Consider the following 24,989-nt stretch of genomic DNA (forward strand, 5'->3'; position numbering starts at 1 on the left):
TCATGTGTAACTGCTATTTCATGTGGTTGAGGACAGAAATCTTGAAAGGTTCAAGCGCAGGAGCCTGGTTAGCTCTGAGGCCTTGGGGCCTTTGGTCCTTCTGCTGGTGGCCTCTGGTGGCATGGATAGCATGCTTTTCATGGTCATGAGCATGCTTTTCATGGTCATGGAGGGTGGGCTGATGGATGCCATGCCCATGGTCCCCATTTGTGATGTGTTGTGCACAGCAGTCCTTTCTCTTTTGCTGATCAGGATAATGTTGCTCTCAAACTATGATCTGTCCTTGAGTGTGTGCTCTGCTTGTATTCTTGTTGCTGCAGGTCCCCTGGGAGGTGCCGAGCACACCCATGGTGTGGCCGCTATGGGCCAGGTGCCGCTCTAACAGATTCACAGCTCTTGGCACCACTTTTTTTTCAAAGATTTTATTCATTTATTCATGAGAGACAGAGAGAGAGAGAGAGAGAGAGGCAGAGACACAGGCAGAGGGAGAAGCAGGCTCCATGCAGGGAGCCTGACTGATGTGGTACGCGATCCCCGGTCTCCAGGATCAGGCCCTGGGCTGAAGGTGGCACTAAACCGCTGAGCCACCCGGGCTGCCCAAAGCACCACCTTTTTAACACGGCAGGGAAACCTGTAGCTCAGGCCAGGTGGTGACTGTTCCCTGTAGCTCAGGCCAGGTGGTGACTGTGATGGTACATCTCTGGGACTTCCACCTCCACCTAGACTCCCTCTATGGGGAGTTGGGGAGGAGCTGCTGCTGTTATTATTATTATAATTGTAACCTAAGTCCATCATGCTAATGACTTTGCTGAGCCCCTCCAGGTTCCCCTGTCCTCATATCCTACTGCCTCCACCTTCTGTCCTCTTTTCACTAATGCCTCTTGCTTTGCCCTCAGGGGAGTGACAGGGATCTTTGTAAAGTATCTCCCACTCAAGAACTTTTAAGAGAATTTTTTGCTCTACATCAGTGCAAGGAGCTTGGCAAGATAGTAACCATACAGGAGGCATAATTCTTGGAACTTACCCGAGCACTCCAAAAGCGGGAGTTGAGAATTTAGAATGTGCGTTTCTTCTGAAATGGTGTTTTAGGTGCTAGTTTCTAGGTTCGGTCACAGTTTTGTTTGCCTGAAAAAACTGTAGAAGCAATGCTGTTTCAGAAGCATGCTGGTCCCATAGCCCACATCCTTCCTGGTGAGGGTATGAGTCAGACTCCAAAAACTATGGTGGGGAGAACTGTCATTCAGGGTCGGAGAACTGAGCCAGGAATTGAGTGCAGGGCAGTGCACACCAATGGCTCTCTGGAGACGGTTCATGTTTCAAAGAACTGGATGTGTTTGCTATTCACTTATTCAGGTTCTTGAAGCTCCAACCCTGACTTAATTCCATCAGTGACTCTCAGCCCTGCCAGCACGTGGAGTCACCTGCACGTAGGTGGCGGTTCTGGCTACCGTAGCTGTAATGACAAAAGGTGCCCATAAGGGGGCAGTTGCACCGATTTATGTGGAGCTGTTACAAAGCATGGAACAGACCTGGATGCACTGTATGGATGGATACGCAAGATTAAAAGAAATAAGCAAGCTCCAGAGCAGTGGGTAGAGCATGCCAAGATTTATGTCAACAAGAAATGGTGGATAATGAGTTGCAATCTGTGGTTTGGAAAACACTGGCTTAAAGGTTCATGGGAAAACCAAGTCATTTGAGTGTCTGGAGGACAAGGCTTATCTGAGATCTTGGAGAGATGAACCTGAGTCTTTGCAGGATTGTCTGAAATCTTCATCTGTAGAATTGTGCCTGGATTTCTCCTCGGGGCCTGCTTGTGTCAGCCTGAGCCTATAGTAGAGGTTCTGAAGATGAGAGAAGTGGAAAAATGTTCACCTTTAGCCCAGAAGCTCATCTATAGCCTACATAGTTTTCTTTTTTTTTTTTTTAAATTTTTATTTATTTATGATAGTCACAGAGAGAGAGAGAGAGAGAGAGAGAGAGGCAGAGGGAGAAGCAGGCTCCATGCACCGGGAGCCCGACGTGGGATTCGATCCCGGGTCTCCAGGATCGCGCCCTGGGCCAAAGGCAGGCGCCAAACCGCTGCGCCACCCAGGGATCCCAGCCTACATAGTTTTCAATAAGGATCAGATACATGCTGATCCATAAAGGGTCATAAAGGGTTGCTACATTCATAAAGGGTCTCATGACTGCCTGTAGATCTCACCGATAGTTAATAGTGAACTGAATGATAAGCACCATAGAAATCCTACGAAAGTCATTTTCTGAGTGTAAATTCGCAGAAGATGTTTAGAATCTCATACTCCCTGCACATCGCCTTCCTCCTTGAGTACTAAGCATATAACCGCCAGCTTCATACAGAGAAGGTGCAGCTTTCTGGGCCTGCAGGTCATGTCCCCGTGCTACTTAAATACATGTTCTAAGTGGCACTGTGCAGCATCTCAAGAACTCTTTCTTGGCGGTTGGGCTCCACAATCCTGCCACACTAGGGCAGCTTTGGACGGGGGGGCAATTGGAGACATCTCTGGGGTGCCTTTGGGGCTTCTGCATCCAGTCTGCTTTCTCACTGGAAAGGCTGTAGGAAACTTTTGTCCCTTTTACCAGTCAGAAATTTCCTTTTTTTGTGATTTGCAATAGTCACTAATCTTTTTTTTTTTCTTTTTAAAGGTTTTATTTATTTATTCTTGAGAGCTACAGAGAGAGGGGCAGAGACATAGGCAGAGGGAGAGGCAGGCTGCCCTCAGGGGAGGGGAGGCTCATGACCTGAGCCACAGGCAGATGCTCAACCACTGAGCCACGCAGATTTCCCCATAGTCACTAATCTTATCTTATGGATTGGGAGGTCTCAGGCTGCCTGTACTTTAGGAACGATGGAGGATAGCCCTGTTTGCCAAGCTCTGGCTTTCTCTTCCATGGCTTTTTGTCTTATGGTATAATGTGTAGCTTCAGTATTCGTTCATGGAAAGGCATTTATTTGAGTGCTTGAAGGCACAAACAGGAGCACAAACAGAAAAACGGAGGAGCTATCTCTATACTTCTCTGTCTGTCTCCATATCATGTGTCATCAGTCTGTCTGTCACCTTTTACACAAAGACTGTCCCTGGAAAGATACCCAAGCCACTGGCTGCAGTGGTGGTTTTTAGGGAGGAGGGGTTGGGGTATAGAAATAGGAGGGAGCCTTTTTTCTTAGTACTGTTTGAAATTTCTACTGTATTCATATGAACTACTAAAAAAAGTAAGCTAAGACTGACATGTTTTGACTTGTGTCTCCAAATGCTTACATTGAAGTCCTAACCCACGGGACCTGATAATGTGACCTTATTTGGAAAGTGGGTCTTTTCAGATGATGTAAGATTAGGTCATTGGGGTGGGCGCTCGTCCAACATGACTGTGCCCTTATACAAAGGGGAAATGTGGACACACACATGCATAGGGAGCACGCCACGTGGAGACTGGAGTTCTGCAGCCACAAGCCAAGGAAGGCCCAGAAGCCAGGAGACAGATGTAGAACGGATCCTTCCCTTCCTTCTTCAGGGGGAACATGGACCTACCAGCACCTTGATTTTGGACTTCTGGCCTCCAGAACTGTGACACAATACATTTCTGTTGTTGAAGCTCCCAGGTTGTGGTCCTTTGTTATGGCAGCTGCAGGAAACTGATAGAGCATGTGAGAAAATGTAGCAGAGACTCCAAAGAAGGGGACTGGACAGAGGGGAGGAGGGGCGGGTGGCAGGGAGCTGGTTAGGGGTGACGTGATGGGGAGCTTGCGTGGCCGAGGCCACTCAGCTAGGACCCTGTGTTGCTCCTTTGCCTGCCTTCCCTTCCTGGTCGGCTGCCTTGGCTCTCAGTTGGACAGGCTGCCCACTGTACCTGGCCTTTTTGGCTGCCCAGGAACAGTACCAGATGTGATCCTATAAGGCTAGGAGGCCAGGTCAATGACCACACCCCATCAGGATAAACCTGGAAGAGGCCTCTATGGTTAATGTAACCCAATATCGCTGTTGCTAAGGAATTTGCTAATCTGTGAGTCATATCCTGATACCCTGAATTTGTCAGGCTGGTTCAGACTTTGCCAAGCACAGCGAGGAGAATAAATTACATAAGAATGACCAATAGTCATTAATTCTGGCAGACTGTGGGGCCTTTGGAGATGCCAAAGTAGTCTCTGAGGCAGCTAGGTTTGGATCTCCACAGTTTTAGAAAGCTGACTTTGGGGCTGTGTATTGTTTTGTGCTCCCTGACTTGTGTTCTGAGGCCTCGAGATTTCCTGCAGAGGAACAGTGGGTAGTTACGGGGGTGGACACAGAAGGCCCCCCTGCTGGTTTGCCCCAAAGAAGGCATCTCCAGCAGTGTCTCTTAAGTCTCTGCCCCTGGTTGCATGGAGCTTGATCATTAGAAGTAAACGTAAGGGGCATCTGGGTGGCTCAGTGGTTGAGTGTCTGCCTTCAGCTCAGGTCGTGATCCCGGAGTCCTGGAGTGGAGTCTCAAATTAGGCTCCCTGCATGGAGCCTGCTTCTCCCTCCGCCTATGTCTCTGTCTCTTTCTGTGTCTCTCATGAATAAATAAATAAAATCTTAAAAAAAAAAAAAAGTAAACATTAAGAAGCAAAGGCAAACATCTGGCAAGGTTTTGGAAGCTTGTTATGAACAGGTGAAATGTCTTTAGGGTCAATGACATTTGACCACATAAGGGACTGAATAACCAAAGGTCTGATTTTACCTGCTGTGTGGGCCGCACAGTCTTCTCCACTTTGCAGATCGGCCTGTCCACAAGCATGGGTGACTCAGTCTTCTCTAAATACCAAGAATACCTTCAGAAAAGCATTTCGAAGTCAATGGAAACTCTTGGGGGAAGGTCTGCAAGCAACAGATACCTGGGCTTGCCCTGAGTGCCTTTAGGAGAAGAGCAGAATCCATCAGCATGTGTTTATGAGCCAAGCAGAGCTTGAGGAGCTTGAGAACTTGGTTTAGATCAGACGTGTGAGACTTGGCCTGGGGCTCTGCAGACATTCTGCCCCTCCCCCCCTCCAAACTTTGTTCCTCCAGCTAATCCTTTAGCCATTCCCAGGGGTGGTGAAGCGGTCCTGATTGTGTGGCTTTATTTTTTATTTTTATTTTTTTATTTTTTAAAGATTTTATTTATTTATTCATGATAGTCACACAGAGAGAGACAGACAGGCAGAGACACAGGCAGAGGGAGAAGCAGGCTCCATGCACCGGGAGCCCGATGTGGGATTCGATCCCGGGTCTCCAGGCTCAGCCCCGGGCCAAAGGCAGGCGCCAAACCGCTGCGCCACCCAGGGATCCCTGATTGTGTGGCTTTAGAATCCAGAGATTCAGCTTTGTAGAAGACTGAGTTTCCACAGACCATAATTTGTGGACATGCATCTGGGTGTATCTGTCTCTCTGTCACCTCATGTCATCAGTAGAGGTGTGGGGACAGGGCATGGCCCAGAAGGTCCAGGCCCAACAGATAGGAGAGGGACATTTGGACAGGAGAGGAGGGGTTTTACAGATGGACCTGCCCCTGCTGCCTTCGGTTAAGGCCTCAGGACAGGGACAGCCAGTATCAGAGTAACCAAGGGCCACAGGGCCACAGGAGGAGGGCATACAGCAAGCGTGGGCCGCCGTGGCCTGTGGCAAGCAACCCAGCAAGCCTCCCTGCCTCTTTGCCGCTCAGAATGAGGAGGAGAATGTGTAACAAGAGAAAAGTCAGGGGGTTGGGCCTGCATGGGGTCATTTGCTGACTAGAGACACATGACATGTCCTTTCCGGAGAATTGAAGAAAACTTCCTGCTGCAGAGCTCCCAGAGTGCTCAGATGGACCCCGCTCATCTGCTTTTCAGCAGAAGGGGAGGGAATATGCCAGCCAGGCAGTATCTGCACACCGATGACTGGGGTGGCCCATGGAAGGGCCCGTGGAAGGTGCTATGTATGCACCCATCCCTGGGGAGAGCGAGAGAAAGTGCCGCGGCATCTTCAGTGCCATCAGGAGTCTTGTGGAGGGTGGCCAGCCCCGGTCCCACCTGGTGCCAGGATCCCACCTCCCAGCACTCCGGTGCTACGGAGAATCCACTGTTTTGTGAAATTACTTTAAGCTGGATTTTCCCAAAGGATGGTCCAGTGAACTCTTTTGTTGTTACGTGTGCCTCAAATAAACTTGGGAAGCCTGGCACACTCTCCCTTTGGGAAGAACTGCAGCTCACATGAGTATATCAGACTCTGAGAAATTCGGTACACATTAACCTGTTCGATTTTGTTTAGCCCTCGTTTCCTCCTTTTCCATAACTTCTATTAACCTTCCACTGACCCAGTGACTCCATTAGCCGGCGGACGCCACACTGATGGTTAGAGTAGACTCGGGTATGTCATGCGTATATTCCTGTCCAGTCCTTTGCATAAGTAAAGCTGTCGTCGCATGGGTCTATCTGCGTGTCCCCAGCTGCCTCCTGCCTTTCCTCTCCAGCTTTTTCAGACGTCCATCTCAAGCCCTTCTCATCTCTTTAGCCCTTGGCGACTCTCAGGGGATACCTCTAGATGGTCTGTGTCCATCTTAAGGTGCTTCCTCCAATGTGACCTACAAGGGGCCAGCTTGGGCAGGACTGTCCTCCTTTGCTTTGGACACATCTGGGGATTTGTGGTCCCCCCCCTTTTCTTTATCAGCAGTGTCCATGTCCTTACTCGAGCCTGGACATGAGGCCATTACCAACCATGGACAAAAGAAATAAGATGGCAGCTAATGATTGCTGTGTCTGTGGACTTAAGAGGGCCCTGTGTTTTCTCTCCATAGGTCCTCTTTGCTTTGAACCAGACCCTCCTACAGCAGGAGAGCCTCCGAGCAGGCAGCCTTCAGATCCCCTACACAACGGAGGATCTCATCAAGCACTATAAGTGTGGGGACCTCAGCTCCGTCATTTTCAGCCATGACAGCTCCCAGGTGAGGGCTCCTGTCCTCTGCCCAGCTCGGCGTGCATTTAGACACAAGAAGAGAGACATTACCTGCTGACACCTAGACCTTCTGTGTACAAAGGATTGAGGTCATAAAGGGCCCAAATAAACTTGGGCAGGTTTATTTGTTTTTATTTAATTTAATTTATTTTTTTAATTGGACAGGTTTAGATGTTGAAGTAGCTACTGCAGCTAACAGATACATTTTTCATGATATGTGGGAACTGAGGGGCATTGATAAGAGTTAATTCTTGGATCCCAGGCAAAGGATGAAGCTTCAAAGGATCCAGTGTCAGGCCTCATGACCCCGGGCGTCCTCTGGAGCAGGGAAGGGATCCGAGTGCGAAAGCTCCCTGGCTGACTCCGGTAGCACTTCTGGGAAATGCTGGAATAGAACCTGGGCTGCAGCTTGCAATGGCTTCCAGGACACATGAACATGATGGGTTTGGATGTGTTCATGGCAGAGCTGGTGCAGTGAGTGACACACGGGACAGGCTTTACCCGTGGGCTGTCAAGGGGAAGGAAGCTCAGAGGAGTGCAGCCTCCCTACAGAGGGATATTTGTTTCTCTTTATCAACAAGCTTCCCAGGGAACAAACCATGGTTTCCTCCCCTCCCCCCACTAAGACCACGTGGCAGTGGCAAGTGCCAGCTGAGCTTCTGAGATGGGGAGTGTGCTGTCTCCAGCACCAGGACCAGTGCCCTCATGTGAGAGGATGGTGTGAGGGATGCTGGGGGTCTGTTAGATCCAGGGCCTCTGTCCTAAGGAAATATGCGTGAATGTAAGAGTTGGAAAAGGAATGGCAGCCTGGGGAGTGGGACAGTAGAGGCTGCATCTGGCCTCAGCAGTGCAAGTGTCAAAAGATAGAGAGCTTTCCAGAGAGCCTAGAATTGGAGGAAGTCAAACCCAGGCAAAGCAAGCAAGGAGAAGGGGGAACAAGAATACACTAACGAAGGAATAGTAGAGTTTATGGTGATGACAGCTCTTCTGTGAACTCTTGGTGGGTGTGGGGGAAGTTGGGAGACAAGTCAAGGTCAACTGGGGAATTAAAATTTGAAATGGCAGGAACAGCTAACATGGACAGGAGATTTGGAAGTTACATGGGCAAATGGGAAGGCTGGCGGGGCGGTCAGGGGTAGGTATCTTATGCTACCCTTTCCTGTGGCTCCTTCAGACCTGTGCTGCTCACAGGGCCCCCACCAATGGGGTGGGGGTACTGGGGATGTGCCAGCTGCGGTGCCAGGAGAGCCGGGCTGGTCGGGCTGAGGGGTGCAGGTCATAGGTCATGTTTGGCATTTAGGAGGGAGAGCAGGGTGGCCGTGGGACATCGCCCTGCACACTCAGGGCTGCCTGTGGGGAGGGGCTGGTACAAAGGAAGTGCTGTGCTGAAGAGAGGGACGTGTGGGGAAATGGACAGAAGGATCTTACATAAATGACATGATTTTTAAAAAGTTGATAAAGGAGAAAAGGAAGGCTTTGGGTTTGAAGATGAAAAAAATATCATTTCAAGGAAATAGTGAAAAGGGATCTGTCTTCCGTGAAATGGAACTTGATGGCTACGTTACAGAATGAGGACTTTCAGAAGGTCTTGGAGTGGCTACTGTGCAAGTGGGAGAAGCAGCCAGGGTGGTTACCCTGTTTTATAACTGAGGAAACCTTGGAAATGGTTAACTTTGATAAATCCCTGGGTAGAGGAGAGAGCACGTGCCTAGGAGGAGGGAATCCAGATGGGGTGGGGCGAGAACTCAGTATGTCACCTCACTTACCCCTCACCTCACCTACACCTCACCTAGAGTCTCCTGCAAGCACCACCCCTGACTGTCACAACCTTGGTCTAAGAGCACCCTGTTGTTAGCCAAAATACTGAAATTGGCTTACACGTGTACCAGAACCAGGTGAAATATTTGCCAAGTGGGCAAAGAACATTGGAGAAAACAAGAGGGGGACATGGGAATTGGAGAAATAATTACAATTACCATGTGTGGAATTTGGGAAACGGTTGAATGGTTAGAGGCATTCCCTGTATTTGGTAGTAGAGTCAGAATTATTGATTCTAAACTGTATGATTATGTAAAATTATTTTCCCGAAGAAAGCATGTGTGGATCAAACAAGTAAAAGCTATGGATGTGCTAGGCAAGATACGGTCTCCTTATACAAACACATGGCGTCAAGCACTCCCATTCATTCATTCATTCATTCATTCTTTTTTAAGCACTCTCATTTACATAGAGCAGAAGCACTGTTTAAAATAGCCCAAGAGTTCTTTCAGTGCACATCATCGACTATGCTTGTGCTTGGGTTACAGAGAATATCACAGTTTGAAAAAGTAGCAGGTGGGAGACTCCAAGAGTGGTGGGTATGCCTGTCTCCCCCTTCCCCTGACAGCAGCTTGCCTCCCTGGCCTGGGTGATTGGGCACTCAAATTAAGCAACTTCGTTAGTAACTCTGTTGCCCCTAATTTTTCTTTTTCTTTTGATGGAGGTTCCCAATTTTATTAACTCCACGCTGCCACCTCAGGAGCGGGTCACTGCCCAGGAGATTGACAGCTACTTCCGCCAAGAACTTATCTACAAGCGGAATGAGAGAATGGGGAAGCGGGTGAAGGCCCTTTTGGAAGAGTTTCCCGATAAAGGCTTTTTCTTTGCCTTTGGAGCAGGTGAGTCGCAGGTTACCTCTGATGGGACGCTGGGCTCCGATGCTCCTCCCACGGGAGGGAATGCTGAGGTGGGCCCCTGGTAGGAGATGAGATGAGTGGCAGGCACCTTCTTTGACTTATTTCACTTGTGAAGTAGCTCCAGCTGCTGCCTGAGTATCCAGCACGGTTGGAACTTTGCTGGGCAGGCTGGTACCTGTGACATCACCGTAGTTCTCTCTCCACATGGTGCTTGTGACACAGTCCCCTGGAAGCTGGGAAGGCATTTCTTTCTTCTGAACTTGTCACTTAATCCCAACTTCTTTCTGGTACGTTTCACTCTTTGAACTTCCAAATAAAATTTATCTTGTCTTCTCTCTCCTCTCTGATGATGAGCCTCCCAGGTGGAAGGTCTTGGGCTGACATATCAGCTATGAGCCTCCCAGGTGGAAGGTCTTGGGCTGACATATCAGCTATTACCAACTACTAATAGTATACATGGAAACAGACTGGGAAAATGATTTCCTCTTGTGGGCTTTTTTTTTTTTTTTAAGATTTTATTTATTCATGAGAATACAGAGAGAGAGAGAGCAGAGACACAGGCAGAGGGAGAAGCAGGCTCCATGCAGGGAGCCTGACGTGGGACTCAATCCTGGGTCTCCAGGATCACACCCTGGGCCGAAGGTGCTAAACCCCTGAACCATCCGGGCTGCCCTCTTGTGGGCTTTTTGAAAGAAATTATCTCCTCTTCTTGAGTGATTCTATCACAGCTTTGCACCCTCCAGAATTAAAGACAGTAATGCCTGAGTCTGGGTAGTGTGCTGGCCTCGGCTTTCTCCTTTCAGTTCTTCCACTAGCTTCATAAACCTGGGCTGAGTGAGAGGTCCAGTATAATTATCACCTGATCCCAAGATCCTTAGGTGTATTACATCTGCAAAATCTTTTTTTTTTTCCCATATAAGATAACATTAACAGGTTCCAGTGAATAAGATGCAGATGTACTTTGGGGGACCATTTCCACAACATCTGAAAGTCAGTTAAGGTAATACCCCATATTAGTAGACTAACGGACAATCGCCACATGATGCTCTCAATAGATGTAGAAAAAGCCGTTGATAAAGTGCAACATTCTTTCATGATAAGCACACTCATCAAAATTGGGCTAGGAGGGAACTTCATCAGCCTGTTAAAGGGTTAGTATGAAAACCCCACATTAGCATATTTAATGGTAAAAGATGGGAGCAGTTCCCCCTAAGATGAGGAACAAGACATTGATGGCTGCTCTTAGCACATCTCTTCAACAATGTGCTGAGTGAAAGTTCTAGCCAGGAAAATTAGGCAAGGAATAAAAGGCATTCAAATTGGAAAGGAGGAAGTAAAACTCTTTTTTTTTCCCCTCAGGTGACATGGTTTTGTAGAAGACTGTAGGTAATCCCCTCAAAAAACTATTAGAACTAATAACCAAGGGTACAAGAAGGCAGGATACAAGATTAATATATAAAAATCAGTTGTGTTTCTGTACTCTAACAGTGAGTAATTTGAAAATGCAGCTAAGAAAGCAGTTCCCTTAAAAAACATAAAAAAATACTTAGTACTAAATCTAACAAGTGACACATAAGATGTATGAGAACTAAAAAAGTCCTTGAAAGGAGTCAAAGAAAACCTAAGGGGCAGCTGACTGGCCCATTCGGAAGAGCATGTGACTCTTGATCTCCAAGTCATGAGTTCGAGCCCCCTGTTGGGTGTAGAGATTGCTAAAACAATAAACTTGAAGAAACAGGATGAATTTTTTTTGTGTGTGTGTAAATTATACTCAAATAAAGCTGTTGTGGAGAAAATGAAAGGTTGGGCTCTACATTTCACTGAAAAATGAACAGTTTCTGCCTTTGGCAGTTGGTCAGTCCCTTTGAGTTGTGTGAATGAATGGTTTTCCTTTTCCCTGAGTCTCACGTTCTGAATTTGGATTGCACACTGTTCTGTGTTATATGGTGTCCTTGTCCGGCCTGTCTCAGCAAAGCTCTTAGCTCTGGCCCTGCAGGTACTGAACAGGAGTTAGGTCCCAGAAACCCTCATGGTGCCTGCAGTGGGGGGTGGGGGGTGACGGTGGCCCTCTGTTAGGACACAGAGCTGGTGGCTTTATCCCAGAAGCTGTGCTGGCTCCTCCAGGATGGGAAGGTGCCGACCCCTGAGGTGGCAGCTTTTGCTTTCCACTTCTGCCAGACTCAGTTGACATCTCAAAAGCTTTCCTGATGTCCAGTGGTGGACAGTGGGGCACTGGGTGAGAAGAAAGGTGGCTGCTCTGAGATGACCGTGGCCCACCCTGTGGTGTGAGGCTGGGCAGCAGGTTGGCTGGCAGGTTGATTAGAGCAGATGGTGGGGCAGGCTCTCTGGGTGGGGACTCTGCTGGACAGATGGCACAGGTGAGACTGCAGCTTTAGGGCTTGCCGGATTCTCCGTGCACAGTTCATCATGTTGCCGTGGCGCTGGGTAGAGGCCTTGCAGCTGCTGGGGATTTGGGGGTTGGGTGTGGCCTGGGCGTCTGCTAGTGCTAAATTCTCTTCCTGGGGCTGCTTTTTCCACTGCCTGAATACATTTGTCCTCTTGCCTTCTGAAGGCTGTGTTGACTAGAGGGAACCACAGAAATTCCTCTGGACACTTAGCTTTAGTGGTTTAAAATGTAAAAAGTCTGTGGTTCACAAACTTTTAATTGCAAAAGATCACCCAAAACCAAAACCTCCAGAGTTTAAAAGCAAACAGAACTTTTGTCGTGAGGGTCTGGAGATAAAATTTAGAGATGAGAAATGGAGCTATGGAGTAGGAGGAAAATTAAGTCAAACAGAATAGCTTGGTTCTGCGATGAGAAAGCATTGGTAATCGGGGCAGTTTGTTCACCTGACAAATACTGTTTTCATTGCTACTTGGTTGAGAGTGTGGACTCTGGAGCCAGACCACTGGGGTTCGAGATGCGGTCGGCTTCATCTTGCCTGCCTCTTCCTCACCTATAAAATGGGGATAATAATAACCCTTATAGGGTTGTTGAGGGGGGGAGGTGATGTGTAAAGCACTGCACCTCCTAATGCTCAGTGAATGTTAGCTACTTTCTGTGATCACTCCCTGCTGTGTGGGGGTGGTAATGGCTGAGGGAGTGAGGGTCCCAGCAGCACTCTGCAAGCTCAGTAGCCACCCCGCCTCCTTCCACCCCCTAGTCTAGGCATCATCTTTTATTTATTTACTTATTTGAGAGACAGAGTGCATGCACAGGAGCGGGGTGGGGGTGGTAGCAGGTAGGGAGGAAGGGGAAGGGAGAGGGACAAACAGACTCGCCTGAGATCATGACTTGAACCAAAACCAGGAATTGGAGGTTTAACCAGCTAGGCCACCCAGGTGCCCCCAGGCATAATCTGCACATGAGTTTACTGCACTTCTGCACCAGGGCCGATGGGGGTCTTGCCAATGTCCCTTTCATCTGAGCCAGTTGCCCCTCATCAATCTTGGGGTCAGAGACTCTACAGTTGAATCCAAGAATGTAGTACGGCCCAGTACTTTCTGCCACAGTCACCACCCTCAGGATCCCCAGGCTCCCAGAGGCTGATCCAGGTTTACCCTGCTTCCTAGAGCTGTGGCAACAGGACACGGGAGAGACCTACAGACTGCACGTCGCCTCTCCTGCAGCGTGGATGTACCTTTATTCACTGTCCAGTCTGATTATTGGCTATCAAGTTGTCAAAATTGCATGGCCTCTGCTGCTGCTTAAGTGAAGTCCCCAACCCGTTTTCCCTGTTTTTCAATTTAAAGTAGAGATAATAATCCCTCTAAAGTTTTGCCCAATCACACGATGGTCTACTGCAATTTAATGAGCCATTGAGAACATTAGTGGCATACATTGTCACAGAGAAGGACATATGAGCCTGGAGGATCATGTCAGTTCTGATGCTCAGGATGGGGAGGGGCGCCTGGATGGTACAGTTGGTTCAGGATCTGATTCTTGATTTCAGCTCAGGTGTTGATCTCAGGCTCATGAGTTAGAGCCTTGTGTCAGGCTCCATGCTGAGTGTGGAGCCTACTTAAAAAAAAAAAAAAAAGCCAAAAATCCGAAACCAACCTGAAAGGAAAGAAGGTTAATCTCAAGATCTACTTTTGGCCTTTAAAATGTTTATTTTAGGGATCCCTGGTGGCGCAGCGGTTTGGCGCCTGCCTTTGGCCCAGGGCGTGATCCTGGAGACCTGGGATCGAATCCCACATCGGGCTCCCGGTGCATGGAGCCTGCTTCTCCCTCTGCCTGTGTCTCTGCCTCTCTCTCTCTCTCTCTCTGTAACTATCATAAATAAATAAAAATTAAAAAAAATGTTTATTTTAAGATGTCGCTGTAAGCTTCTCTGATCTTTGTGGGTTCTTTTTTTTTTTTATTAAAAGGGAAAAAGTGAAATAAAATTCAGATTGAGGTTTCCAGGTGTGGTGGCTTCTGCTAAACGGAGGTTTTCACTGTGCACTTATCATTATGTATAGGGCAGAAGGGGGCTCGGGTCTCACAGGTGGTTTGCTTGTATAAATGAGGGGAATGGTCAGGATTGTTAACACTGCATTCAGAGGTACAAGGTTGGGATTTGGTGTCTAGGCTGTCTCCTTACTGTGTGATTCTGGGCAGCGCACGGCACCCATCTGATCCTCTGTGTCCTCATCTCTGAATGCTGCTTATCCCTCCCTGCCTGCCTGGAGGGCGGTTGGGAGGCCTGACTGCCTCTCTGGAACTCTCCTGGTCTGGAGTAGGGACGGAGGGCTGGCGGGGTTACTTCTTTGTTCTGGGGTGTGTGTTTGGGGGTATGTTTAGTAATCACGGGAGCTGCCGTGTTTCTGATCATTTTTCTTACTCTAGGTCATTTCATGGGCAACAACACGGTGCTAGATGTCTTGCGGCGAGAAGGATATGAGGTAGAGCACGCCCCTGCTGGACGACCCATCAACAAGTAATCTTCCTGTGCTTCTATCCTGGTTGGGAGACTCGCATGGGGCTGCCTGGGCACCAGGGTGGGCTGTCTCCTGGGACGCTCCAGAGGCCCCTGGCATGGCTATTACCATGTTCCTGGCCTGGCCCGCTCAATGGATACTTGGCACCCAGCTCTGCGGGCATCTTGTTGTGGTTGGGGCTGTGTCAGACATGAGGGAGGGGGTGCTGGCCAGGCACTTTGAGCCACAGAAGCCATCCTGGGTGTTTCCTCCACAGTCTTGGGGCAGAGAAGAAGGGGAAGAGAAGATTTCTCCAGCGGCCCCAGGAAGGGTGATTAGGCTTAATGCTCAGTGCCTTCCCAGTGGGCATTTGGAGGTCTTGGGGAGGCGGATGGTGGAATCAGTCAATGTCAGGTCGGAGGGGCTGGAGGCACAGGCCACAACCATGCCTGTAAGACCCACCTTGGGGGCAGGAGCACAGCCCCTTCTCTCTCCCGGAGCTGCTTCTCCCCTGTGGACCCTTCCTTCCCCTTCTGTACTAGTCAGCTTGGGCTGCCATCACAAAATGTCACAGACTGGGCACTTGAACAATAAAAATGTATGTTCTTACAGTTCTGGAGGCCAGAAGTCCAAAATCAAGGTGTTGGTAGGTTTGGTTTCCCCTGAAATCTCTTTCTTTGGCTTCAGATGGCCGCCCCCTGTGTGCACACAATCCTGGTCTGTCACTGTTTTTAAATTTCCTCTTCTTAGAAGATTGGATCAGGGCTCACCGTAACAGCTTCATTTTACCTTAATCACCTCCTTAAAGGCCCTGCCTGCGAATACAGTCACATTCGAAGGAATTGGCTGTCAGGGATTCCACGCAGGAATTCTGCTCAGAACACAAGCCATTCCTCCCTCCACTCCCTCCAGGTGGTGGTCAGCAGCGCCCCCTCCTGGCTGAGATCTCAGCGGTGGTGAGGAGAGGGCGGGTCCCCTCTGCCGAGGGAGGGGGCAGAGAGAGGGTCAGCGGTGGTGTCTGCGCACGGCTGCCCTTCCCCAGGTGCCCCTTTCAACTCATGCTGTTGCAAGCCGGGGCCTCTCGCTTGGCCCTCACTCCAGAGGGTCCTCCCCAGCAGTCCGGATACCCCCCCCGGGGGGGGGGGCAGGGTCCTCCCAGGCTCCCTCCAAGTAGGCAGCCCTGGGTACACCCTCGGCTTGTCTCACCCCCGCCTCCCTTCATACCTATGTCCAGTACATCAGGAGTAACAGTTCTTTTTTTTTTTCTTAATTTTTTTTATTGGAGTTCAATTTGCGGACATCTAGCATAACACCCAGTGCTCATCCCGCCAAGTGCCCCCCTCAGTGCCCATCACCCAGTGACCCCCCCCACCTCCCTTTCCACTACCCCTTGTTCGTTTCCCAGAGTTAGGTGTCTCTCACGTTTTGTCACCTCTCTGATATTTTCACTCATTTTCTCTCCTTCCCCTTTCTTCCCTTTCAGTAATAGGAGTTACAGTTCTTCAGCAGCACTTCTACTCTACAAAAGCCCTCACCGGAGACTTCTCATTTCTCACCTTCCTCACACCTCGGGCCTCCTCCATGAAAGCCTTGCTTGGATTTGCTCCTTTCCTTTCCTGTGGCTCTCGCCCTCTGGTCCATTCTCTGCTTTCTGTGAGGCTAATCTTGCAAGTGTCCCTACCTCAGAATCCTTCAGTGGTTTCTTATTCTTTTCCAAAGTTCGGTTTCTTCGTGCTGATGCCTCGGCACCCAGACTCTGCCTTTTTTTCTTTTTCTTTCTTTTTTTTTTTTTAATTTTTATTTATTTATGATAGTCACAGAGAGAGAGAGGCGCAGAGACACAGGCAGAGGGAGAAGCAGGCTCCATGCACCGGGAGCCCGATGTGGGATTCGATCCCGGGTCTCCAGGATCGCGCCCTGGGCCAAAGGCAGGCGCCAAACCGCTGCGCCACCCAGGGATCCCTCTTTTTCTTTTTTTAAAGATTTTATTTATTCTTGAGAGACACACAGAGAGAGGCAGAGACACAGGCAGAGGCAGGCTCCACGTAGGGAGCCCAACATGGGACTCGATCCCGGGTCTCCAGGACCTTTTTTTTTTTTAATAAATTTTTTATTGGTGTTCAATTTGCCAACATATAGAATAACACCCAGTGCTCATCCCATCAAGTGCCCCCCTCAGTGCCTGTCACCCAGTCACCCCAGCCCCTGCCCACCTCCCCTTCCACCCCCCCCTAGTTCATTTCCCAGAGTTAGGAGTCTCTCATGTTCTGTCTCCCTTTCTGACATTTCCCCCTCATTTTTTATCCTTTCCCCTTTATTCCCTTTCACTATTTTTTATATTCCCCAAATGAATCTGGGTCTCCAGGATCTTGCCCTGGGCTGAAGGCGGTGCTAAACCGCTGAGCCACCCGGCTGCCCCCCTCCCCTTTTAAATTTAAAAACATTTTTTTTCTGCCTTTTTTTCAGCACAGGCTTTTTGCCTCAGAAAACCTCCTGTCCAGGTTGCTGTCCTGTCCAGGTCCTCCTTGAGCCTGCCCCCTCCTCCCCTCCATCCCTGGAGGGACAATCCAACCCTTAGTGGTTCTCTGCTTGTTTCTGGGGGACCTGTGCTTCTGGAAGGTAGCGTGAGCTGGGCCTCTGGTCCCTTTTCAGCACCATCTCCCAGGCTGGCTGGGCTGGTGTCTGGCACACAGTCCCTGTGGGTGCTGAAGAGGACCCTGCCAGTGTGTGTGTACGTGTGTTACTGTGTTATTGGTTAAGGGTTATTCTCAGGCTTCCTACTTCTGATTCTAACTCTGAAACCTGCTTCAGGGAGGAAGTGAGGTCAGGAATCAATATTTTGAAAATCTCTCCGTGATTCCGGTGCATTGTGAGGGCTGAGAACCGGTGTGACATCCAGCTGGGCTGCTCTCATTTCCAGGGGGAGGCAAGAACATTTCTTGATCGATTGTCAGGTGGCAGCCAGGTTCACACGGACTCAGTTAACCCTTAAAGACAGCCCATGAGGAAGGTGTTTCTTCTCCTCTACTGATGGAGAAATAGAAAGATCACACAGCTAGTCAGAGCCTCAGTATGTACAGTTGGCTCCTTTACCTGCATGTCCCTTCTCTTTCTGCCCTTTCTTCTTCCACTTTTTACTTTCCAGATCCTTTGTCTTTTTGTTCATGCAGTTTCCTCTGCCAGGGATTCATTCCATCCCCGCCCCTAATTCTATAAGAATCTGTGAGGGACACCTGGGTGGCTCAGCGGTTTAGTGCCTGCCTTCGGTCCAGGGTGTGATCCCAGGAGTTCCGGGATCGAGTCCCACATCAGGCTCCCTGCATGGAGTCTGCTTCTCCCTCTGCCTGTGTCTCTGCCTCTTCCTCTCTGTGTCTCTCGTGAATAAGTAAATAAAATCTTAAAAAAATTAATTAAAAAAAATCTATGAGATCCATCATCTTCTCTGCTCCAGCCTGGGTCCACCCCCATGCATGAATTCTCAAGGGGTTTGGTGTGTGCCTCTGTGGTAGCTGTCCTGATGTCTGGCACACAGTATGTGCTGCATTAGGGTAGTGTCTTTGAGTTTTCAGTGGTGAGCAGTACTCTTGGGGCAGGCCACGAGGGAGCATGACATCTGGAAAGGAGCTCCTGTTCAGGGAGAAGAAGGGGTGAGGGCATAAGGGTCCAGAATGGGGGAAATGCCCGCAGTGAAGGTGTTGGCAGGGGCATTGCAGTGGTTGGGGAGGCACTTGGTTCCTTCTTTCCCTCCTTAGCAGCCATGTGATAACCCTTGAGGGATGATTCTGGTAATATGATCTTGGGTCTGAGGCAGGCTGTGTGGGGTGGGGGCAGGAAGCCTTCCAACAGGTGACCTAGCTTACTCCAGCCCTGCCAGCCTCTGGGGTCTTGGGGTGGACCAGTACTAAGTGGCCAGAGAAGGGCTGTATGTAGGAGTGAGGGGAGGGCTACTGGCAGCCTCTACCCTCCACCTGTCAGCAGGCTGGAATACACAGGAGATGCCCCTGGCTGTCAAGCTGCCCTTCCCTCTGCAGCTGAGAGGAAGGGACAGGAGTTTTGCTGGGCTGATCCCAAGGATTTAGCCAATCTCCTGTCCCCACACCTCTTCCCAGGATAATGGATGCTCTATTAGGTTTTTAAATTTTTGTTTCTATTTTTGTTGCCACAACAAATTACTATAAACTCTGACTTCAAGCAACAGAGATTATTTTACAGTTCTGTAGATCAGAAGTCTGACACAGGGCTCATTGGCTGAAATCAAGGTGTTAGTGGGGCTGCACTCCCTTCTGGAGCCCCTGGGGAGAATCTGTTTACTTGCCTTTTCCAGATGATAGAGGTTGCTCACATTTCTTGGTTTGCGACCCCTCCCTCCATCCTCAAAACCAGTGACCTTGCATCTCTGACCCTTCTGTGCTTGCACCTCCCACTGGGAAGAATGGAAAAGTTCTCTGGCTTTAAGGACCCATGTGATTGGATTGAGCTCACCCAGATAGTCTGGGGTAATCTCCCATCTCAAAGTCCTATATCACACCCACAAAATCCCGTTTACCATGAATTCCCAGGTTCTAGGGATTAGGTTCTAGGAGTCATTGTTCTCCCTACCACAGATTCCAGTGAGGATCTGGTGAATGTCCCCTTGGCTACAGAGTGGTCCAGGGTTTTGGTCATCCTTGCTGGGGTCCATACAGTGTCATTCATCCCCACACAGAGGGACTGGGAGAGAGGGGCATGTACCTGGGAAGCTGTGTGCTTTCCGGTGTGTGCCCAGCCCGGTGTGAAGCATAGTGCGTAGTTTTAATCTTCACGGCAACCAGGTGAGATAGGTCAACTTTAGAAAAGCAGCAGAGGCTCAGAAAGGCTAATTATCTTGTCCTAGTTTTCAACCCTCGGCTCTTTCCTGGATACTACATGTCCTCCTGGTGGGTGTGTACTTAGGAGAGAGGCCATGCCAACCAGGGTGTTTCTTTCTTGGAGACTTCCATGGAGTAAGTAGATTATGTGAAATGCAGGCAGGAAACTGTGTACAGTTTCTCAGCACAAGAGTCCTATCCTGTGGCCAAAATGACCACAGGCTTAGGCTTCATAAGTAACTAGAGGTTTCACTAAACTTTGGGAATTTAGATGGACCAAGACATGGTAACCTACACAACCTCAACCTGTGATGGGATACTTAGGCTAGCCCAAGAGCTCTGGGATGAACTGGGCTGTGTTCAGCAGCTGCGATTTTCTGTTCCTGGCAGAGAAGCAGCCAACCCTACTGCCTTAGGGACCTTTAAGCCTATGCCTGAGCCCTTATGAGCATTTGTCTGTAGGCTCTCTCCCAGGTGATTATAGTGACACTACTCGATATGTTCCATATTTTCTATAGTGACAATAGATTAGCTTCATAACCTGAAAAAAAAAATCTTACTGATGAATGTTATTTGAAAATGGCACTGAATCCTTGTTGGGACCTAGAGCAAGGAAGTTTTTTTCCTGGTCCTCAGTTTCCTCAATTGTAAAGTGGGTGTTATGATTCCCCAGGACATCTGTGAAATAGGAGAAAAATAAAATCAGGAGAAGTAAAATTAATTTCTTTTGGATTAACACCCTCCCTGCCAAACACACACATACAAGGGTAATTAACTTGGTTCTCTTGGTTCTCAAGCCCTGGCCTTGGCTACCTGGAGTAACCGGGCTGAGGTCTTCTTGTGTCTGTTGTGAGCTGAACAGAACCAACGCTGTGATTTGTCCCACTGTGAGGATCCACTGCTGGAAGCCTTAAGAGCTGAGCCCTAGTGAATGAGTCCATGTTCTTTGCTAAGTAAAAGCAACAGACTTTTTTGAGTGCCTGGTTGTGTACCAGAGTCTGTTGGGGCTCTATGGAGCTCAAGGGTGACATAGACATGGTGTCTTCTGAAAGGCAGAGGGCCTGGGCATGGGATCTGTCTGACCATCTGCTCCTGAGTCCTCCAGGAGGCCACCAGAATCTTGGAGAGTCTTAGGCGGGGACTGTTCCTCTCTAGGCCCCAGTTTCTTTGTTGGTATAATGAAGAGGTTCATCTAAGTAGTGTCACACGTGTCAGGCATGGTGCTGGGCTCTGGAGACAGTGATGAATCTGGCAGGTCCTGTTCTCCAGGGGCCTTGTAACTGTAACTATATGTTGCTGGGGTTCCCAGCCTCAAGTTCACAACAGGGGCCTTGCTTATTTCTTTGCCATTTGAGGAATTCCCTTCTTTTACCTTATTTTGCCCAACCTCTTTTCCTTTTTCATTTTCTATCTCTTATACCTCCTCCCTTCCTCACACAGGGCCATGAATACTGACGTCTCAGTTCTGTCAGGTTGTGGGTCAGAATTGAGTCCTGCTTCTGGCAGGTGGGCGGTTCGTCAAGGCTGAATCGGGGCAGAATCACCGAGGTCTTCTATATGCTGGTCTGCCGCACCTACATTGTTGGAAGATGCACATGGCACATCCACTGCTCCCTTTCCTCAGGTGGATGGCAGCCTCAGGGCCCTTACTGCAAACATCAGGAGGCAACGGGGTTGACCTCTAGTAGCTGGGATTCTTCTCTTACCCTTCTTCAACCCCAACCAAACCCTTGACAAAAGTCCTGTTGTGGGAAGAAACTTGGTCTTTCTAATGACTTGTTTCCCCGCCGGAAGAGATTCTTTGAGAGGGGCGGGATGTGGAGGGAGGAGGCTGGCTACCGTCGCCTTTTGGGGAAAACGAGAAGCCAATCTGAGTTTCTCATCAGTTGTGAAAAACATTACTCCCTTTTGGAAAGATGGTTCATGGTGAGGCCTGGGGTAAGGTGGTTCAGAAGCCAGTCCTGTGAACACTAGCGGCCATTCAGGTGGGGGTGGAGCCGCTACAGCCTCATTCTGAGGAGGGCCTCGCAAGGGTAAAGGAGGGATTAACGGGATTAAGGGCCTCTTCAATTGTCCTAAGGAAGTGGCATGTAAACATTTTTCATGTCGCTTTCAATGCCGTAATCTTCAGCGACTTTCCAGACAGTTGCGCCCCATTGTTAGGGACCCATTGATAACCGAATGCAATTAAAAAGGTATCTTTTATTTCCTCCCCAGGGCTGGGGGATGTGGAACGACTGTGGTGACAGGATATCAGGGAGAAATTAAGGCATCAAAGTGACCATTTCTGGAGGTGGCTTCGAGAACCCTCCCTAGCCAGCTTGAACTTTCACATCTACCTGTTGTGAGGCCCTGAGCCCTGAGGGCGAGGGGGGGCACCATGCTGTCCTTCAACTCCGTCTTCCCTGCACCCCTGTTCACAGAGAGAAGAGTCCAAGATCCTCCTCAGGGCCCGCCTCCTCGACCATCTTTGCCCCTGAAGAGCCCGCGGTGGAAGCACCGGCACCGGCACCGGAAGCTCCTGCGGCTGCGGCGCGCGCCCTGTTGCCTCCTCACGCGTCCCCGCCCGGAAGTGCCGACCTAGGTGGCGAGGCGGAGCGGAAGTTCCGGAAGAAGCGGAGGCGGCCGCGCCCTCAGCGAAGGCAGCGGCTTCGGCAGTTCAGCGATCTGTGGGTCCGACTGGAGGAGAGGTGAGGCAGTGGTTTGGACTGGACTGGGCGGGGGGGCCGTGCGCATCCCTGGCATCCGAGCTGCCCACCGGGAGTGGGTGGGGAACACCCCGGCAATGCCCGTCGCACTGCCCCGGGGACGGGGGGTGGCCGAGGTTCTGGTGGGTGAGCGCCCCGCCCCCCTCGTGGACTGGCCTTAACCGTACGCCACAGCTTTGGGCACTGACTGGGCTTCTGTTCACTGTGATATAGATGAATCCAGATTGAAGGTGGTTGTTTCAAGCTAGAGTAAGGGCAACATGTTTATGTCTGTTAAAGAAAGGATGGGGGGCAGTGTGGGCAGGCACGTTTGCCGGCCCTTCATTGCACATCAGGGATTTTGTAGTTCTGCAGAGCTGGAAGCAACCCTGTGGGAATGGGCTTGTTTAGCCCCCACATTTTGCAAGGAGTGCGGTGACCGCAGAATGCACTCTCAGAGACTCTTGGAAGGTAGATCAGAGGTGGACAGAGGAGTCGGAGGTAATGCTCAGCCGGGTCTGGAGGGCATGTCTTCTGGAAGAACTACATCCGAGGGGCCTGGGATCCAGGATCCAGTGCAATTTAACTCAAATGTGTTGAGTCCCTTCTGTGTTCCTGCTCCTGCTTTTGTGTTGGGTGCTGTGGCTTTGGAGTAAACTAGACAGACAGGCATTAGCCCTATGGAGTTCACATTCTGGAGAGGAAGCCAGATTTTGAGTTGTCTGCCAAAGAAATGTAGGGTGCTGTGGGAAGGGGCTTGTGGGTGTGTTGGAGGTTACTATTTAGGGTGGGGGGGGGGCGATCAGAAAAGGCCTCATGGAGTGCAGGGACCTTTTGGCTGATGCTCAGTAGACACCTGACAAAAGTGGAGCCCAGTGAACAGAACTTTCGAGTCTGGATCAGATTCAGGGATCCAGTGCCTCCATAGGTGCTTCATAATACATTTTGAATGAGTAAACAACTGAGCAAGGAGTGAAGGAGTTCCAAGCAAATGGAACAATTTGAAGGCCTGGAAAGAGTGAGTATATTGAAGAAACCTAGATGAAGTAATTGTAGCTGGAGCCTGGGAAGTCAAGGGGAATACGGAGGGGTGAGGTGGGTACAGACAGGAAGTGGAGTGGAGTGACTGAGAATCTTATGTCTACAGAAACGAGCCACTAAAGGCTCCAAGCAGTCCTGCAATGTGCTGTGGGATTGGCATTAAAAAAAAGATTTTTTTTTTTAAAGATTTTATCTATTTAGAGAAAGAGTGAGAGGGAGAGAGAATCTGAAGCAGACTTTGCTGAGCATGGAGCCCAACTTGGGGCTCAATCTCATGACGTCAAGATCATGACCTGAGCCAAAATCAAGAGTCACTCAACTACGCCACCCAGGCACCCCAGGGATTGGCATTTTTAAGTGGAGAGAAGCTGGCAGCCAAGTGGGACCTGGAGAACAGAGGCAGATCATGTTGGTATCCATGTTTATTTACACAGGGAGCCTGACAGAGGGTGGTTCTTCAACTGTCCTTGGTGGAGGAATAAATTGACCTGTTCGGTACCTTTTCAGTCTGTACCATTTCCTTGCAAGATGGCCTAGTGTTGGATACTTTACAGCTGAGCTGAAAGGTCCAGGTGGGCCTGAGATCATGGGCCCCTCAGCTCATACTGTCTTGACCTGGGATGTCTGCATGGTGTTCACACCAGACTGAGCCATAGACCCTGAGATGGATGTGCCTCTATGTGTGATCAGTGAGGAGGGTTCCTGCCTGAGATTGCCCAAAGGCTAATGATAAATAAATCTGAGTTGTGCCTTCTTACACCTAGAGTTTTCATAATCTTTGAGCCGAGAACCATGTAGCCCCGGGAGAGTTGTCCAATGTGCTGGCCTTAGCGCCTGTATTACTTGGATGTGTTGTAGCAGTAGTATCGAGGGACAGAGACATAGGAAGCCCATTACCATACTATGATCCATTCCTGTCTTTAAAGAAGGGAGATGAAAAGAAGCTGTGTGGGCCTTTGGGGGCCTTGGAATATCCAGTGGCTCCTGCTGTGCTCTGAGATTCTGTTTTTCTTTTCCTCCTAGTGCTGTGGTGCCACAGCTCCAGGTCCCTGTTCTGGAGAGGTACATCTCTGCCGAGCTGCAGCTCCCTCACCATGGGCATTCCCACCACAGCCAGATGGTGGCTAGCAGCGCCTGTCTGTCTCTCTGGACTCCTGTGTTCTGGGTGCTGGTGCTGGCTTTCCAAACAGAGACACCCCTCCTGTAATGACTGCAGGAGTCACCCCTTGGACTTGAAGGATCGCTATTCTGTACTCCACACTCTGCTCTGGCCTGGATAGGCCCAATCCAGGAAGAAGGACAGAATAAAAGTGTTGATTCTTCTCTTTCCAAGGAATGACTTTGGGTTATCCAGCAGTGCTTGGGGTAGGTGTACAGTTTTGTAACATAATGAATTATATGAAAATAATTATAAATGAATTATATGAAAATGATTAAATACTTTTCTGTGTAGACTTTTTCCCATAATGTGTATATATTATGCAAGTAACCCTTGCTTGCACCTTCTGTACGATCACTGCTTCCATCCTGGGACCTACTCCTGGCCTACCTGCTACTTGGGATCCTGACCCTTTTCTCCTTCCTGCCCACTCCTGGTTCTGGATTCCTGGGGAATCAGCAGGCAATGGGACCTTTGTCTGCTCCTCTCTATTCAGGGTCTGGTGAAGAGGGTGCTTCCTGTACTCTGACAGGTGCTTTAGTTATGTGTATAATATATGAATATCTCACCAACATGCTGAAGGCTGGGTGAATGGGTAGGCTTCATCAAAGTGTTCTGTGAGAAAATGATTTCCAAATACTCCCTCTTCCTGTCATGTTATTTATTTATTATTTATATGTTTATATCTTTTACAAATAAAATCTTATGGGGAATCTATATAAAATGAGTAA

At 49.4% G+C, this 24,989-nt stretch overlaps 1 protein-coding gene and 1 long non-coding RNA gene across 5 annotated transcripts in view; one reads left to right on the forward strand and one right to left on the reverse strand.

Moving 5' to 3' along the window:
• Positions 1 to 24,989, forward strand: part of TRABD2A (TraB domain containing 2A) — a 109,656-nt gene that overhangs the window by 26,448 nt on the left and 58,219 nt on the right. Inside the window, exons 3-7 of one of the 3 annotated variants that reach the window (XR_005372486.1) lie at positions 6,790 to 6,936; positions 9,430 to 9,604; positions 14,454 to 14,544; positions 21,795 to 22,061; positions 24,123 to 24,464. Coding sequence is in view for 2 of the 3 variants with exons in the window: in XM_038561599.1 (XP_038417527.1) it covers positions 6,790 to 6,936; positions 9,430 to 9,604; positions 14,454 to 14,544; positions 21,795 to 22,061; positions 24,123 to 24,306 (864 nt within the window). In the remaining variant the exon portion in view is untranslated. Of the gene's footprint in view, positions 1 to 6,789; positions 6,937 to 9,429; positions 9,605 to 14,453; positions 14,545 to 21,794; positions 22,062 to 24,122; positions 24,559 to 24,989 lie in introns of those variants that run through there. The other 2 variants (XM_038561600.1, XM_038561599.1) reach the window with 2 other exon arrangements.
• Positions 485 to 15,590, reverse strand: LOC111090638. 2 transcript variants are annotated; one of them, XR_005372490.1, is made up of 4 exons: positions 15,135 to 15,590; positions 4,720 to 4,892; positions 1,745 to 1,844; positions 485 to 1,134 (listed from the first exon to the last, which is right to left on the reverse strand). It is a non-coding gene; the product is annotated as an uncharacterized LOC111090638 (long non-coding RNA). The 2 variants fall into 2 exon arrangements; XR_005372489.1 differs by lacking the exon at positions 485 to 1,134 and having other exon boundaries at positions 1,594 to 1,844.

Source organism: Canis lupus, chromosome 17 (assembly GCF_011100685.1).
Source record: "Canis lupus familiaris isolate Mischka breed German Shepherd chromosome 17, alternate assembly UU_Cfam_GSD_1.0, whole genome shotgun sequence".
Lineage (NCBI taxonomy): Eukaryota > Metazoa > Chordata > Mammalia > Carnivora > Canidae > Canis > Canis lupus.